At 42.1% G+C, this 19,231-nt stretch overlaps 1 protein-coding gene across 4 annotated transcripts in view; it reads right to left on the reverse strand.

Moving 5' to 3' along the window:
* The window catches only part of Ankrd44 (ankyrin repeat domain 44), a 301,804-nt gene that overhangs the window by 119,739 nt on the left and 162,834 nt on the right, over positions 1-19,231 (reverse strand). For all 4 annotated transcript variants that reach the window (XM_021160936.3, XM_029478049.2, XM_029478052.2 and 1 more), the window contains exons 5-9: positions 18,053-18,253; positions 17,619-17,706; positions 14,929-15,071; positions 13,561-13,773; positions 4,181-4,259 (exon numbers count right to left, since the gene is read on the reverse strand). In XM_021160936.3, the coding sequence (XP_021016595.1) occupies positions 4,181-4,259; positions 13,561-13,773; positions 14,929-15,071; positions 17,619-17,706; positions 18,053-18,253 (724 nt within the window). The remainder of the gene's footprint in view (positions 1-4,180; positions 4,260-13,560; positions 13,774-14,928; positions 15,072-17,618; positions 17,707-18,052; positions 18,254-19,231) is intronic.

Genomic DNA, 19,231 nt, shown 5'->3' on the forward strand with positions numbered 1-19,231 from the left:
TCTCTATAGTATGTATATATACTTTGAAAACTTTTACCAAATTGCCAATATAAATTCTGATTAGGGTGATCTTTCAATGATTTCATTTTGGTTTGCAGTAAATGTAATTATTTTGTAATAACAAAAATGATAGAGTTAATTTAATTATTGTGATCATCTAGGGACTAGAGAGCGATCTGACTGTGGCCTGATTTTAGAGGCTTCCATTTAAATCATTTTATGACCTGATAGTATTTAGGGCAGCCATTTGGCTCCTGTTGTTACCCAGCACAGTTCTGGGTGTAGATATCTATCTAAGGACCTGAGCTGTGATCTCTCCAAAAAGCTCAGCCATGAACCCGAGCTAGGGAGATGAGGAAGGAGATGCTCAGACTTTAGAGAAGCCTTAGTTCTGGACACCACTACACAGCCCCACACGCTTCCAAGCCAAGAGCCACCAACGGTTTCTCAAGACCAGCTCGCATCTAGGTTTACCACTCTCAAATATGCCAAAAATTGAGAAGAGAAAGAAGATGGTGCAAGTATCAACAGGGAAGGAAACCACTGTCGCCCAAGTCTGAAAGATTTCCATTGATGCTGTCATTTTATAAATCTGTTTAAAGGATAGTTAGCATATGTATATGCTTTTGCTGTCATTTCAAATATATTTCAGGGGAGCATCATAACAATAGAAAAGTAAGAGAGATTTTGCATTTGTATCTGAAAATGTGTTTCTATTAAAATAAATCCTCTGGATGGCTGAGCTTTTAGTTTATCAGCACTCAACAGACATTTCTATTTCCACTTGAAAATCTTTAAGCCTTTCTCGGAGTATACATTAAATTATACATTAAATGTCTTTTTATCCTTCGTCTGAAGGTTACAAGTTAAACACAGCAAACTGATCATTAATAATCAGTGAGTAAAATAAGCTTTCACCACATTAAAGGTGTGCACAGCGTGTTCAAAAGGGACTATCCGCATTCATTTGAAATTAGCTTTTCATTGCACAAGCAAGAATGGTCATCTTAAGTTGCTTCAGAAGGACTGTGAGCCAAAAGGTCAAAAATCTCATATTGAGTCATCATAGGCTAGTACTTCCAGAAGCGTTAAAAATAAAGAGAGCCTGTACCAGAAGAGTCTAAGGCAACCTCATTTATGAACCGTGTAACTCCCTGGACAGCCTCTGAGGCAGCTGCCTCATGCCAATAGCTGGACCAAATGCCTCTGATTCCATACAGTGTCCTCTTTAAGAGTTCCCATCCCTCTCTTGCTGTGACAGAGTGGCCTGCAACAAGAAACAATGTGATTTGAGCCCAAGTACATTTTGTTTTTTAAGTAGCAAAGGAAAAGTCATGGCTTTTGTACTTGTTTGTGTGAGTGATTGCCTTCCCAAAGTTGAGTGATGCTGGAGGAGTCAGGTTTTCATGCAGACGTAATAACGCTGGCTGGGATCAGAAAGAGGAGACTTCTCTACAGAGGCAGAACATCTAAGCAATCTAAGAACAAACAAACATGCAAAGGACATTCCCCAGTGTGCAGATAACTGTGTCCCCTCGTGATAGAGCCTCTCAGGTCTGACACAGAGCAGTTTATGTGAGTGATGACAAACTCTGGAGATGGACACCAGGCCTGGGAATGAGCCTCTGGGAAAGCAGGGTCTTAGCCAGAGCAGGATTTTTTTTTTTCAGAAGGAACAAAATAAACAGGAAGAAAGAAAAGAACTTCCTCTGCTCCCTAGGAACATTTTTCAAATGCCCAGAAAGGTCAAATGGAAGAACTGACAGTTCTCATGGATGTAATAAAAGCTGAAAGAAAAAACCCACAAGGTTGTCCATCTACGGGGGCAACTCTCTCAAATGCAGGCAACTCTTACACTGGATCAAATTCAAGTTTAAGAGAAAATCTTCAACTATCACTGTCCTTCCGGGGGGATATATATGCATACAGATAGTGGCGGAGGAGCGGCTCTCTAATGCTGGACTGTGTTCCAACTCCTGACCCCACATGCTGCTCAGAAAACCCACCACCTCTGACTGCCTCACTGTGAAGTTGATGATAGCACCCCCTTCCTCCTGGGATTGTGAGGAGGAAATAGATGGGATATATGGCAAAGAGCCTGGCACAGCATGAACATTTAACCAACATTAGCTTTATCATTACATGTGCCAACCTCTGTATTACAGCCACCGTATGTCATCAGTTCAGGCCTGAGGATCCTAGCCCAGAGACCAGCCAATCAATGGTGGGATAAACTTTAAGACTCTCAGCTCTTGTTCTAACCTTAAAGTACAGCAAACTCCAAGTCTGACTGATGGAGAAGTCAAGGCAGCCCCCAAGAGTGATATAAGCACATTAGGATGGGAGAGGGAGGCTGGGCCAAACTCTGAACTGGAGGAGATGCAGGTGTGGTCTGGCAGATGGATACACTAGTTAAAAAGGCAGTCCATATATTTGTTTTTTAAAGTGTTCTTGGGGCTAAAGACCTGGCTCAGTAGCTAAGAACACCACTGTTCTTGCAGAAGACAGAGTTTATTTCCTAGCAATCTCTATGTCTGCACACAACAGCCTGTCACTCCAATCCCAAGAAATCTGACACCCTCTTATGGTCTTGGCAAACATGGTTGTAATGTATTCTGCACTACTGTGGCTTTTTTGCTTCCAGAGGAGCATCGTCGGTGCCTGCTTCTCTATATAGATGCACATGTTGTTTGTTTGTTTGTTTGTTTTTGGTGCCTAAGTTAAACTCAGTGCCACTAGCTTTCCCTGTTACCCAAAATTCTTATGTTTCCAAAACAGAGAAATTCAAGAAGAGTCACTCACATTAGAATTTAAAGTTTGAGTCTGCTAAACACAGTTTAGGCATTACCAAATTGACTAGGAATGTCCTCTTAAATGCATGATGCAAATCTGTGTTTTGCTGGGTTTGCTTTCAAGTTGTCTCTTCAGCTTGCTCAGATCATATAAGCTGTGCTGTCAGAGTTAACCCATTCACAGATGTCAACCATGGCCCTCGGGGTGACATAAGCTATGACATGGAATGAGACTACAGGGACTTTGGTCTCCAAGATAGCCTGGTGATGTTCAAGAACACTTGGGTTGAGAGCCTGGAAAATTACTGTTTCATGGCTTCTCTCTCTCTCTCTCTCTCTCTCTCTCTCTCTCTCTCTCTCTCTCTCTCTCTCTCTCTCTCTTGCCTGGGATTTCATCACAGACTTACCTGCTTAAACCTTGAGTCACCCACCCTACTTTTTTATACTTTTGTCTGAGTAGTTTAATGAACTCAAACTTGGAGAACATTACTGGGTCAACAATCTAAAATAACCCAGGTCAGCTGATTGAAAATGCAAGCAATGAATGCTTAGCATCATTAAAAGTGAAACACCTCAGAATCTAAAACCTGTCCATATACAATCACCAAACCCAGACACTATTGTGGATGCCAACAAGAGCTTGCTGACAGAAGCCTGATATAGCTGTCTCCAGAGAGGCTCTGCCAGTGCCTCACAAATACAGAAGTGGATGCTCACAGCCATCCATTGGACAGAGCACAGATCCCCAATAAAGGAGCTAGAGAAAGTACCCAAAGAGCTTAAGGGGTTTACAGCCCCATAGAGGAACAACAATATGAACTAACCAGTACCCCCAGAGCTCCCTGGGAGTAAACCACCAATCAAAGAAAACACATGGAGGGACTAGAGGCTCTAGCTGCATATGTAGCAGAGGATGGCCTAGTCGGTCATCAATTGGAGGAGAAGCTCTTGGTCCTGTGAAGGTTCTATGCACCAGTGTAGGAGAATGCCAAGGCCACGAAGTAGAAGTGGGTGGGTTGGTGAGCAGGTGGACGGGGGAGGACATAGGGGGAGGGCATTTTCAGAGGGGAAACTAGGAATAGGGATAACATTTGAAATGTAAATAAATATCTAATTAAAAAAAAACAAACCTGTCCATCTCTCCCAAGAGCCAAGCGTGCGTTTTCACCTGTCTGGGGATTGACTACATCATTCTATCTTCTCCCCACTAGTGGGGGAAACTGAGGATATGGCTACAGTGAGCATCCAGCAGCCTGCAAAGCCTCATGGAAACCCATGCTTACTAAAGCCCAAACACAGCATCGATTTTTATGCAGCTGCTTAAAACCAATCCAATCAGTCTGAAAAACTGTTCAAAACTTGAAGCACCACCAAGGCAAGCCTCTTACCATTCTGGATGAGGGTTTGTGACCGCGTGAACCGTCCATGGACTGCTGTCATGTGCAGAGGACTTTTGCCATCCTTACTCTGCAAAGTGAGAAAGGAGAAAGGAAGTTGTGAGCCATATCATAGAGCTGAATCATCACCGTGAAAGCGCTCACGACGCCCTGAGAACATCAATTTCAGTTTTGTTCAACAAAGAAGAGATTAAATTTGAAATAATAAGAGTCTAAGAGGTAACAGGACAACTGTTTCCCAGATCCGTGAGAGGGCTGATTCGCTCAGGGCTCACAGCAGCTACTGCTGATTCCACAAATCCACCCAGTAGCATTCAACACGTATGCAGCAGGCCGTGGGGTTATTGATCACTGATGGCTGCTAATAGAAGAGCAGTCTGTTGAATTTAGGGCTGTGGACCCTAGTAGGCTGAACCTGCTCCAGTGAATGATCCCACATCCATGCATATATGGTGGGGATATTTGATCAAAATACACTGTATACATGTGTGAAATTCTCAAAAAATAAAAATATTATATAAAAGATGCAACATACAAGACTTCTTCAGTTACTGTATAACATCATAACATTAACATGTGATTATTACTATTTGTGTGTGTGTGTGTGTGTGTGTGCGTGCACACATGTGCAATGGTGGGAAGCAGGGGGACAGGGATCGTGTACATGTGGAAGCCAGAAGAAAGCTTTGCAGAGTCCTTTCTCCCCTTCCAGTTCTCTGAGGGCTCCAGGGATCAAACTCAGGCCACAGGCTCACCTTTACCTGCTGAATGAACTATCTCACCAGCCGCCTCTTCTTTAATATATACATATATATATATATATATATATATATATATATATATCAGCACATCTTTAAAAATCTTAGAGAAGTGATCATCCAGAATGTTCTCTTCTCCCTTGTTATCAAATTGACAAAGGACATTTCCTGAGGTGTTTGTCTCAGTGTCTAGAAAGGTAAGCAATTGTGAACTTGCATGGGCCTGTTTGACCTACTGCTGGCTAAATTGATGCCACTCTCAAGGGGAAACCCTAACCATTCCCTGCATTTTATTGGTAGTTAGTAAATGTGGGCTGAATTTACTTAGGTCTTACTCATGACAGAGAAATTGGGAAATTTCCTTAAACAGACTAAGACAAAACATAGACAATGTACAGAACTTACCTACTGACCGCTAGACCAGACTCCCACAGTTAATTAAGAGATGAAAGTGCATCTGAAAGAACCTGTCTGATTCTGGAACAAAAGAATGTCCAGAGGAGCAGGTGTACAGACATTCCCTCAACTATAACAGCTCCTCTATATGGCATTCCTGAGCTTAGGATTGTGTGGAGCTGTTCATATTCAGTAGAAACTGTGCCATGGCGCTTCAAAGTAGCTCATTTTCTGGGAGTCAATATGCAGTATGAAACCCCGGAGGTATGGTGGGAGGACAGCAGCGTGCAGGTGAGCGGCATGCAGGTGAGCAGAATGCAGGTGAGCAGCAGAGTGCAGGTAAGCAGCAGCAAGTAGGTGTACAGAATGCAGGTGAGAGGCGCTCAGGTGAGCAGAATGCAGGTGAGCGGCAGCTTGCAGGTGAACGGAGTGCAGGTGAGCAGCATGCAGGTGAACAGAATGCAGGTGAACAGAATGCAGGTGAGCAGAATGCAGGTGAGCAGAATGCAGGTGAACAGAATGCAGGTGAGCAGAATGCAGGTGAGCAGAATGCAGGTGAGCGGCAGCTTGCAGGTGAACGGAGTGCAGGTGAGCAGCATGCAGGTGAGCGGCATGCAGGTGAGAGGCATGCAGGTGAACAGAATGCAGGTGAGCAGCATGCAGGTGAGTGGCATGCAGGTGAGAGGCATGCAGGTGAACAGAATGCAGGTGAGCAGAATGCAGGTGAGCGGAGTGCAGGTGAGCGGCGTGCAGGTGAGCAGCAGTGTGCAGGTGAGCAGCAGCGTGCAGGTGAGGAGCAGACATGCTGCAGTGTCCTGCTGCCTAGTGATGCTCAGTGTGGGGAGAAAACTTGTTAAAGGCATTTTAAACTTCTGATAGGTTTAAACTTATGATGAAAAGTTCCTGTATCTTCATTTAAGCGTTGCTTTTTAACTTTATTACATTTTACTTAATGTTTGTAATGTATATGTGTGTGGATGCATATGTCACCATGTACATATGGAAGTCAGAGTGTAACTTGAGCAAGCCAGTTCTTATCTTCTATCGTGTGGTATCCAAAGTTCTAACTCAGGTCAACAAGCTTAGTGGCGGGAGCCTTTCTTCACTTGTTGAGCCAGCTTACTGGCCCTCAGGAATTGTTTTAAATGGTTGTTACTGTTATTTCCTAAATATCTGTAGAAAAACTTTTTTCAAGTTCAGGTTAAAATAGTAAAGTGACACATATGAGTATTCCATCTTGTGATAAAATCTAAACATCTATGCTTTAAAGTGGTTTTTAAAGTCCCCAATTGAAAGCAAATCATCGTTAAATAAGTATCTCTTAGAGGAGATCCACCCCTCCCCAGGGCTCTAATTTGTGACATGAATTCTGTGCACTAACTCATACCTACTGAATCTCAGCATCCCCATCATCACCTCAAGCTTGCACAGTGCAACTGTACCGTTAAGAGCCGTGGCTAAGAACCATGCTTTAGACTATGGGTGGAGGTGTGCTGGTTGCTGTTGTTTTGTTGTTTATTTCATTTGTTTGTTTGCTTTTTAGCTTTATTATATCTTGTAAGTATTCCTTTGAAAAAAGGACTGTAGTTACACAAAGTCTCTGCCAACAAAAGAGTCGATCACAGTGGTAACTACGTCCCAATTGAAGAAACAAACAATAAAGTTAAAATTTTTCTCTGGTATATGGGAGGGAAGATATTAGGACACATATAATATTAATACAGTCTGAATCAGCAAATATTGAAAAAGGGTAGAAGTAAGACTGACACCTTTTAAAGGAAAAGCCAGTGGGAGAAGAAAGTTTGTCTACAGTGCTGACCTTGACACACTCATAGAAATTTCAAAAGCCACATAATCCAGAGTCTGGTCTTGAGTGGAGACAGTCCCAATAACTCTAGAGGGACAGGGACTATAGTCCAAGACTCATGGACAGTGGAGGTGGGACTTCAGAGTTGACACTGACTTGTCCGTAGGTGGTGCTGTTTCTTTAAATTTTGCTTCAGTATTAGCGCTTAGATTTAATATAAAACTGAAGTAATCATGATTTAATTAAATGTATATAAAGCTATGAATACTTCATGTTTAGGAAATATCTTGATAAATATTGAAGCAGGCACTTTCCCATGCTTGGAAAAGAGCTTGAAGTCTCTACTAAGGATTCCTCAGTTGGTGGCTGTATATAGTGCAGCTGCGAGCCAGGGCAGGCGCAGGCAATTACTAGCATATAGATTGCAAAGTCAGTCCTGAGTGGAAGGCAGCAACCACCACGCTCTACCCAATGGGAGTGTCTGGGCTTTTGGTATAGGGACAGAGAAGCAGGAATGACCACAGCTGATAAAATATGTGCAGAGCTGGGCTGCCTGGTGCCGATGGTGCTCATCTCAGATCTATCCCTGCAGACTTGGCTTTGTTCGCCTACACATGAGTCTGGGCCATAGCCAACTGTCCTCGGTTTCATGGCTGCCACTTGGAGGCCGCTGTGCTTACATGGTATGGATGTAGGAAGTACTCATTCTTTCAAAAAAAAATAAATAAATAAAAACCTGACAGCCAAGGACATTCAAAAGGCAGTCAATGTTCCTTCTTAAGTCTTTAACATTTAGAACTCAATATTCAAGCTGAAAGTAGAAACTCTGCTACATTTCCTTTTCTGCCTCTTCATCCTGGGACCTGTGGTTGCTACTGTCCTCAGTACTTTGGACCAGGGCAATACTGCCTGTGTACCCGGGACGATTGTGCTCAATCCTTCTATTTGTTCAAGGCTTTGCTTTTATGGAAAAGAAATACTTTTCTTAATTCCTAATATCCCTCCAATTTTTTGTGTATATTATTCCCATCAGATTTAAGACATTGAAATTTTTATTTTGAGACTTCACTTGATTAAACAAGAATCCCTTTTGTTAAGTATGGTCAAGTCCTGAGCCATAAGAGGAAATTAGCAAGAATTATGATGACTGTGTGACAAATACTAGTACTTCATGTGGAGTAGAACCCAACACGTTCTTGAACTAAACAGAATATATAAGCTGTCTTGCCCATCATGTTCCTTGGGAGCCCATTCAGCCTTTCTTCTATACACAATGCATTCTGGGTTCATCCTCACACATCGCAAAGCTTCCTCCCACAATGGCACTGCGACTCTCTGGAGACAGGACATGCTCTGTGGCATGTGGCATCCTAGAGTCACAGGAGTCAGTGCCCCATCTCAAGACAATAAGGTTGCTATGGGATCACACTAAGTCAGGACAGGGGCGTCATTATGTGAACTCAGTTACCCACGAGGGAACCCTAAGTCAGTAGGAGAGTATCTGAAAGCTGACTGGGAAAAGCCACATGTAGTTCAGCTTGTTCTGTTTTTAATGATTCAAATACAAAAGATGACACGTGTGGACTCAAATGTTCACTTTTTCTTTACTCCCTTTCTTTACTTCCTCTCCCAAACTCCAAGGCTATGCTTCTTCTGCCGCTTCCTTCTGCCTGTTCCAGTTTCTGATAAATTCCATTTTACAAATTAGTCCTGGAACATACAGACAAGGGAACTGACACACTCAGCAGATATATGGCAGGATCCAGTCTCCTAGCTATAAATGTTCCAAAGGTCCACAGACAGCAAGTGAACCAGACTAAATGTTAGTGGCCAGGAATTGAGCAATGTGGCTGCAGCTATCTGAGATGTTTTCTATCTTTTCCACTGTGGCTTTGTATATAGTACATTCTTGAAGTCTGACTGTTGGGTCGGGGGTGGGGGTTGGGAAGCATTGGGATACTACAGAACTTATAATCTGTAATAGAGAAGAAAAATTACACATTTTTCTTAATTGCAAATTACAAGGGAATCTTCAATAGAGTTTTATATAAAATAACATGCCTTTTTTATTTTACCTAGGTTCAATAGTGAAAGGTCAAAGCTAAGGGAGATGAGATGAAGCTAGTGAGGGACTGTGCCGTGCACATGGAACACACACCCTCTCCCTTTTCCACCACTCTACGGCTCATGAAGACATCACTCAGGGTTCCATAAGTGTGGCGGAAACCCAAGTGAACACTGAAGGGTGCTGGCTGCATTTCAATATACTGTTTCTCTTAAACTTGAAAAAAAAAATCTTTAAAAAAACCCTCAAACTGTCTAATATCCACATACATTTTCAAAATCTAAAAGCAACACAGTACAACTTTAACTAGAAATCTACCTACTGAGTTAGACAGGAAGACTATATTTAAAGGAAGGTGGTGGGCTCATTGAGAATGTACATTGAACCTTGAAGGAGGGTCTGGTGGTTACACACTCAGACCAGATAGACACAGGAGATAAAGGGAGGCCAGGAAGGGTTAGATATGCATTCAAAACCCCCTCTACAGAAAGTAGATACAGTTAAACCCATCTATGGTTTTTAAGATGCCATTTCTTGCATCCTATTTATAATTAATGATCTATAAGAAAAATTAAGCATCAATGCTAAGTATATATTATTTATTCTAGTCTATTTTCAAAAAATTAATTATTTTTATATATGTACATGTGTGCCTAAGTGTATATATGTGCACTATGTGTGTGTGTGTGTGCAGGTACCTACAGATACCAGAAGATGACATTAGAAACTCTGAAACTGGAGTCATAGGTGGGTTTTTAAACCCCCTGGATTTAGTTACTGGGGAATTAAAACCAAGTCCTTTGTAGGAGTGTCAAGAACTATTGACTGCTGAGCCATTTCTCCAGCCCCTCTGGTCCATGGTAAAGGAGATAAGCTGACCATGTAACAAGTCCATTATCTGATTTGAACTGAGTACTGGTCAGCCAACTGGAAGAAGCAGGCAGGCATGGCAGGAGGAGGCATATCTGGGCATCAGACACACCAAGAGCACTAAGATGCATTTTGCAAGGTATGGGGAGTATCAGACAACCTGTGAGTTAACTAAGTGGAGGGTCACAAAGATGATGCCTTTATCTAATGCCCATCCTCCTCCTTAGTCTGAAAAACCCCACAGATGCCCACAGGCCTGTTGTGAGCTTCTTCTCCCCATGACTACCAAACTCTGTAAATTCTACCCCACATAAAACCTCTTTGTCACTTTGGTTTGTGTCTCCTTGGTCTCTCCCTTGCTTTAAGGCCTTCTGACCTTTCCCTGAGACCCTGCATGGGCTCCGTATATAGAATGTGGAGCTCTGAAACACCCTTCACTGGTTCTATTTTTCCCTCTCTGCATGCCTCAGACCTTCATGAAGCTATCACGCTCCCTTCAGTTCTTTCTTCCCTTTCCTATCCCTTTCTCATCCTTGCTCTGTATCTTCCTTCTCCCAACCCAAAGGGTCAAGAGCTCCTTCAGACTTCCCTCAGCTTCTCCAGTCATGCTGTTATATACTCTCTCCGCAAATGACAACTGCCCTTTCCTGTCATCTTTATGTGACTGAAGCAACCTAAGTCCTATTTTTTCATATCCCTTACTGTTTTTCTATGCTATAACATGACATTTTCCACTACTGTGTCCTCAACCTGGCTCAACATGAGGTTCTCAAAAATTAAATGCAGAACCTGTGAGATGATGGTTCAGTGGGTAAGGAAGGGTGCTCACTTCCAAGCCAGGGTACTCAAGTTCAATTCCCACAACCCACCTAATACAAGAAGAGAACTAACTCCTGCAGATTGTCCTCTGACCTCCACATGGGCATGTGCTATGGCATAAACACTGAACCCACACACAAAATAAAAAGAGTCAGCTTGCTTCCTGTGCCTACCTTTGCTCCTGGCATCCTCTCAGAGACTATGAACAATATCAAGTGCTTACTATATGATAGCTCTGAGCTGTACAATTAGACATGACAACTATGCTTAATCTCCACAACATGCCCATGAAGAAGATGCTATTATTTCCCTTATTTTACAAAGCACAGATAGGTTACTTTTTATTAAGGCAGTCTAGCCCCAGAACAAAACATGTATCCATTCTATAGTGTCATGCCCCTTCCAAGATTCCATTCCTCAACTTCAGGTTCTACCCCTTGGCTCCTCTCATTCCTCATGGGCTGTCCCATTTCTCATGAACTCCTCACATTCCTCATTGGCTCCTCCCATTCCTTATTGGCTCCTCCCATTCCTCACTGGCCCCTCCCATTCCTCATCCTCATAACTCATTACCTACTCCAATTTCACTAACTTTCAGTTATTTTAAAGCCATCCCATTTATAGGTCAGATGCAGCTATGTTTTTTTTTTCCCCTCAGAAAAAATGCTTACTTTTGAATTTAAAAACAACATGGCCACTTATCAAAATCAGAGAGTTTTTCCAAAATACAAAAAGAAAACTAAAATCCCAAATCAGAATTTTGTCTCTGCAGATGATAACTGATATTACTCCAGGTAGTTTATGGCCTTTGTGTGCATACACACAGACACATACAGTGAAGCTGGGGATGGTGTCTCCACCTAGAATCCAGATTCAGACCAGCAAGAAGAAAGGCATGTCCATGACAGTCTAGGCTATAAAGTGAATCTTGTCTCAAAAACAAACAAAAAATAAAAATGAGATTGCAAATGTTTACTGTACTCTGATAACACGAGGTCTAGGCATTAATATTCTTTATGTTTGTCAACCTTAAAGTATTAACCTGCATTTTTAAATCACTGATGATACAGAATATTTTTTCATGGGCTTCATGGGTATTACAAATTATCTCTTGTGCTCCATATTTGCTTAAATTTTCTAGTAGCCTACCATATTTCTTCTTATCATGAACTCTTTATATATTAAGCATATTAAACATATTGTCATGTATACTGCATGGAAATTTCCATGAGCCATTCTGCTCTATTTTGTTTGTTAAGAGCTTGTATTTTTTTCCATTTTTGGTTTTATTTTATTTTATCATTTAAGAGTTTACAATATTCATACACTTGCATATTTTCTGGGCCTCCATGTTCTGCAGTTAGATTGCTGTTTCTAATTGTTCTACAAAGGTCAGAGTTCCCACAGTCTATGGAAGCCCAAGCTCCTGGCTGTGGTGTGAGCCTCTTGCTTTAGTTTCTCATATGTTCACTGTGTGTGGGTTCCTTCTCCAACTTATGCTCTATTCAACTAATAAAGTGTTATTCTGGTCATTTGTCTCACATTTCTTCACTGTGGGAGATTATAAGAAAAAATTTAAAAATATTTAACAGTAAGCAGAGGTTATAAAATATCTTGAAATTAAACTTAGTTCTGAAATTAAATCTTTGAAATCATGACTTTTCAACATAGACAGGGAAGATCCTGAAACTGTGCTCTAGGAGTCCTGAATGCAAGCAGAAAAGGAACTGAGGCTGAGGATGGTGGGGGGCGCTGCTCAGGATATTCTGCTGCAAGGCAAGGGTGTCTCAGTACAACCCAGATGGGAAATACTGACTGCATAGCAACATAGGCTGCCTTCATCAGCCATCACGGTGAGCTGAGAAGTCACCAGTTCACACAGCTTTTCTTATTCACAGCTCGTCCCCCTCTCTTTCATTCATAACGTTCTCTGTTTGGAATGCCCTCTCCCGAATTATTTCTGTGGCTCCTCTCAAATTCTCTGCTCAAAAAAGAGCTCTTTTTTTTTTTGTCCCCAAACAAAGACAAGCTAACACGTGTATCATCTACTTTGCAAAGTTTCATTCCTCTTTTTTTTTTTCTCAGCACTCAACACATTTTGCCTCGAGTGTCTGAGTGTGTTTTATCTCCTATATTGTGAATCTGCAATGGCCAAAGATCACATCCCTTGATCAGATTCTCCTCCACTCTCAAAATTAGAGCAGGGCAGTCCTTAAGCAACTCCATGGCTGAAGGAATGCTCACCACTATCTGGTCAATGTTCCTTCACTAAGGAACAGCTTGCTGAAGAAAAGCACTTGAAGGGCGCAACTGGGACTGGGAACAATCATGAGTTAGTCACTCCTCTGTATTCTCAGCAGCTCTTCCCTATCAACTAACCATGTTGTGCTAAAATGCAGGCTGAGCTAGCACCTTTAAGGCCTGGAGCATTCATTAATCTGGAAAGGAGATCCTCCTGGAGCCTTAGTGCCTATGTGTTGATATCATCAATACCTAGAGAGGCGACCCAGCTGTTTCCACAGCATCTCAATCCAGAGCCAGGCTGTGTGAATCAAAGTGCTTCCAATTCAAGAAAGCACAGCATAACTGACAGTAGTTAGGTTAGCTCAAAGGCTCAGTGCAAAAGTGTTTAAGGCAGAGAGACTGAATGGCATACCTGAATGTTCACATCGGCCCCATTGTTCACTAACAACTCCAGACACAGAGCACCGTGAGTGGACGCCGCTGCAAAGTGCAGAGGGGTGAAGCCACTGTTGTTGGGCTGATTCACGTTAGCACCATAGTCGATCAGCTCATTAACGACAGCATCCTGGCCATTGTAGCAGGCAATGTGAAGTGCTGTGTTTCCATAGACATTGATTTCATCAATCTGCAAAGCATCCAACAAGGGCAATTAAAATCACTGGAGCCAATTTACTCCATTTGCCACAAAAGGCCTAATGGCTCTGGTGAGAGAAAGGGAAGGTTCACCCATCAGTGTAATTATTCAGAGCTCACTTGCTCCCCAGCAGGTTATCCTGAGAGCGAGTGTAACACACACATACCCTGGGGAAAGAGAAGTGAAATTGAATATGAACAACAAAAAAAAAATGCCACGAGGTTATTAGCGGTTTCAACCTGCAAAGGGGTTTATCCAGACAGAGATGGATAACTAAAATGGAAAACAAAGACTTTCACAATGCTAGAGAAGAAAAGGACAAGCCCAACCCGCGGGCTTGGCAACCATGGCCATGAAGAGAGAGGACAGGGGTAGCAAGACAGTGGCATGTGAACCCCGTGCCCTCAAGTCAGGCTCAGAATCAATTCTGCTTTCTCTCTGGAGCCTGACACCTCACAGGGCTGGTCTTCCTGCAGAGCTGAAGTATGTTAGTCCATGGCGCCCTACCACTTTCCCAGACCTGCTCAAGGATCTGGATGTTAGCATCTTGTCTCACACAGCACCTGACTCTCCTTTCCTCTAGAGGTAAGATGCCCTGGGCATCACTGCTCCTAGCTGAAGGAGAAGGGACTGGCCAATGGTTCAAGCTCACCATCAACATTTCTTATTCAGTCCCTGCCATCCATTTATTCCCTCCTGCTGTGAGCCACAACTTCCAAGGTCTGCTTCCAACAGGCCTTTTAAAATGACTGATTATTACAAATTGCATAAAATATAAATGTTTGCTGGGAGGTGACAGAGCATGTGGCCAGCCTGGTATACAGAGCAAGTTCCAGGACAGCTAGGGTTACAGAGAAACTCTGCCTCAAAAGGCAAAACCAAAACCAAAAAGAAAAAAGGAAGAAAAAAAGGAAAAGAATGAAATATAAACATTTGTATACTTCTCTGTGTCTATAGTCTGTTTCTGGTTTCCTGCTACTTGTCCCTATCACACTCTATCAGCTCACATAAACTAAGAAATACACGAGCCAAGGAAATAAGTTTTTCTCCACTCGAATAAAAATGCAAACAGGATTCCACTTCAGAGCAGAAGAAAACCCAGACAGAAAGACATGAACCCATAGCAATACAGTCATCAGAGCTTACCTCCACCCCCAGGTTCAGGAGATGTTTGACAACACTGATCTGCCCATTGGAGGCTGCAGCGTGCAGCGGGGTGTAGCCCTTCTTATCCTTGCAGGTAACTTCTGCACCATGGTTAATGAGCAGCGCCACAACGTCCAGGTGGCCTTGACAAATAAAGCAGCAAGACCATAGTTAAGCTTTATAAGACAATGCGACAACTCACCACACACAAAAAGATCATTCTTAGCTGGTTTTACCACCAGTATTTCCTGATCTGGGAGTAGGGGGGAGGGGGGGGGAAAGCTGCCATATGGAAAATAATCAATGAGCATTTATTGAGTACCTACTATGTACTGGACATTATATAAATCTCACGGGAAGAAAAAAGATGACTCAAATCTAAGGCTTGAATGAGATGTAGCAAAGGTGGTGGCTGTTTGACAATATATTAGTAGCTCCACCTTTTAAAAGTTGTATTGGTATTGAGTGTGTAATCCCAGAATCCCAGCATTTGGGTGAAAGGCAAGCAAGTTACAAATTCAGACACAGCATGGAATACAGAATGAATTCCAGACCAGCTTAGACAACAAAACAGACACAGTAAGAGCAACAAGGGTTGTGTTAAAATGAAAACAATTACCATCCTCACCAAAAGAGCCTACCAGTAAAAATTTAGTTTAGAAAACCAGTTTAAAAAAAGATCAGAATACTTACAGATTATTGTTTAATCTGAAATTACCATTGCCTTGTTGGGTTTTAATCCGTTAAAAGGCAATTTTTATGTTTCCATGTAAAACAACTCCCATAAATCGTTCACCAAATAGAAAACCTTCCTAATCTCGGCTTTTGTGGGCATTTGAGATCTGTTCCCTAGTTCACTATGGCACATGTGTTTGGCCTTTATGTAATAACTGAAGATCGTTTAAAGCTTAAATTCATTGCTATAAATGTTGCAGCTAACTGAAGGGCAGGAGACAAATACTGGTTCCAAGACCTACAATTTATATGGGAGGCTAAGGGGGTGGAGAAAGAGGTATAGCTTGCTTTATTAAAATGTAATTCTTTATCTAAAAAATCTTTTATATAGAAAAATATTTTCAGTTACGTGGTGCCGACTCAAGCTACCTGCCCCAGCTTTTATCCCCTGTCTCCTAAGGATTGTAAGTCACCCTATTTATAACCTGGTGGCATGAGCAATAATGATTTGATTTCTTTGGGTCATAAAAATATTTTAACTCTACATCAGCAAAGCATCAGCTGGACCCTCACAGGTTCTTTGAGTCATTCCATGTACATTGTATCCGAAGATGTAATTGGTTTTAGCCTACTCAAAGGTCTGCGTTATTCAAGAACGAAAGAAGGAGCGGGCATGGTGGCACACACCTGGAATTCCAACACTTGAGGGGAAGGAGGATCAGTTTAAGGTCTTTTCCTACACAGAGTTAATTCGTACAAAATTTAAAGATGCTTGGCGTCTGTAAGTCTAAGAATTCATTCAGAAATCTGTAGCTGTGGGATTTATTTTATTCTCACCCCAATCTACTCCTTTCCATCCTACAAGCAATGTTAATTTTTGAAATGATGATAACAGATATGCATGCTTATGAAACTGACTCAAACAAGCAAAGCTGCTCAAAACAAAACAAAATAAAAAATAATCACTAATCCCTGGAGATACCATCTAATATTTCAGTATCCTTTTCCCAAATTTCCCTTCCCTGTATAGAAGCTTCCACAACAATAGAAAATATTATACATATTATTGTATTAAATATAGTTCTTTATGATGCATCTCCCTTTAGTGTGTCACATGATGTTTATAAATTCCCATGGCCCCCATTGCTGTACTCCCTTCTGTGTTCCATTGTGTGGATCTTCTGGGATTTGGCAGAACAATAGTCCATGGATGGATATCAGCTTGTGTGCATCTAAGTCTAATAGAACCCTATCTTCTTTTTTAACTGCAGGTTTTTCTCCAATCAGAAATACACAGAAGGATCTTAGTTATTCACCTCTCATGTCTGCATTGAGGACTATCATTTATCCAAGGTCTTTGCGATGGATTGAAAGGAAAGGACAAAACAGAGATGCAATCTTTTCAACTCTAGCGGAGTGAAGTGGACAGAGGGAAGTCTGTGGGCTTCCACTTGTGCCAGCACAGCAGAAGCCTGAGCTACTAGGATCTTCCACTTCCATATACAGAGGAAGCTGCCCCCTCTTCCTTCCTTTTGTCTTTTCCAAAAATGTTTAGAAGCACAAAGATAAGGAGCATAGTGTCCTTGCTTTGTTAATCAGCCTGCTTTCTTTCCTAAACACTTTATTTGATGCCATAACAAACTAACATACAAGAAATGTTTGTAGTTTCCAATCCAGAGTGAAGAATGTTCAGAGAGGTCCAGGCCATGAGTCATCCTCCCCCTGTTTTGGGATAAATAAACCTCTGACAAGGCAACTGTCCAAGTAGAGCACTTTACAGATGCCAGGAAAACAGGCCAAATCTTCATTCAAGTGAAAGCCAACACTTAAGCCAGATTTGTCCTACATGGTCAACAAGAGGCCCATGGCATATGTAGCCAAGGTCATCTGCTTGTGGTCTTTAATTGTTGTTTGATATGTTGGGAATTAAAACCAGGGTTTTGTGCACAGTAGGCCCTTACCCATTATGGTAGCAAAGACCCTGGCACTTTGCTTTCCACACACAGAACACTCACCCATGTATGCTGCCCAGTGGAGAGCTCGTCGGTCCTTCTTGTCAAATGCGTTGATGTTTGCCCCTTTGGCCAAGAGTAAATTGACCATCTGAAAGATAACAAACAATGAACTCAGGTGTTCCCTCCAATGAGGACGGCTCCTTGTTGCTTGCAGGTGATCTAAACCAAATTATCATCAAGCCTAACAGCAGCTCAAGGATTCATACCAGGTAGACAGGCGAGCAAGACAGGCTACACTGCTCATGTCAAAGGAGAAGAGTGAAATGACAACCTACTGTTTCAACTCATTATGGTCTGATTTGAGAATGGATATAACTGCCCAAGCAACATACCTCTCTTATTCTCACATTCACATAAAGTCTCAAAAGTGGTTCCATCTGTGGCTAATAGGGTCTGAGTAGTGTGGTCCAGTTCCCAATGCTGAGAACACTCACCTCCATGTGTCCATTCAGAGCAGCGTGATGCAAGGCTGTGCGCCCGCCTCTGTCAGAGACGTTGACACTGCTCAGTAGCGGAATGATCACTTCTGCACACTTGACGGCTTTATTGGCTGCTGCCACATGGAGGGGGGTCTGCCAGTTCTTGTCCCTTGCATTGACATCAGCGGAGTGTTTAATCAATACTTGCACTGCCTCCTACAACAGAAGCAGTTTTCAGGATCACTGACAAATGCCCAGTCAATACTTCCTGTGGGTAAGGTGCTTCTCTGGACAAAGGAACTGGAGTAAGAAAGGAAAGATTGCTGCCTTCCCAGGCAGGCTGTGGACAAGCCAAGTCATATGAGATAAAGATCTGAGGAGTAACACAAAATGAGGCAATCTCTCCATCTTCCTCTTTCAGGTCAAAAGCCTGGCCCCCATCATCTGAGATGACATTCACCTTCTAAAGACACAGTTTTCTGATGAGGCATTCTTGGATCACCTGAGTGCAGATGTGCATATCAGGCAAAAGATCTGTTAAAAAAAATGTTCTCTAAAATGAGAAAAGTCTGGGAATAAATAAACCAACAAACTTCCAAAGCCTGTCAAACATTCTTGGACCACGTTTTGAATCTAGGTGCTCTGTGCCAATGTGTAACACGTGACCTTCCATCTTGTGAGACTGTTATGCATAGGATGTAATTAGTGGCTGTCTCAGTTTAAAGCTATAATAAAATGATTCCAACTTTTCCATTACAATTAGTAAACCTTTTTTTGTTTTGGTTTGGTTTTCCATTTGTTTGTTTTGAAACAAGATCTCGGAAAGTTGTCCCAGGATGGTTTGGAACTCACAATACATCCCAGATTGACCCTAAACTCGTGATCCTCCCATCTGAGCCTCTTGTGTGACCAGACAATGGGTGTGTACCACCAAGCCTGGCTATCGTGAGCAACTTCTTTTGCTGTTTTGATCTTTTTTTTTTTTTTTTACACAATTGTTTAGACTTTTGATTGTGATTTCCTTTCCTTGACTCAATCAGCTTACCCATTTCTTCACCTATAACTCTCAGCTCTACCTATACCATAGAAGCCAGAGGAAAAACTACTTTATCATATGACTATATAATAGCAAGTCCCAGATAACTGATATGAACTCAGCAAAGTCATTATTTTGAGTCCATGTAAATGTTTATG

Source organism: Mus caroli, unplaced genomic scaffold (genome assembly GCF_978045245.1).
Source record: "Mus caroli unplaced genomic scaffold, Mus_caroli_1 scaffold_1, whole genome shotgun sequence".
Lineage (NCBI taxonomy): Eukaryota > Metazoa > Chordata > Mammalia > Rodentia > Muridae > Mus > Mus caroli.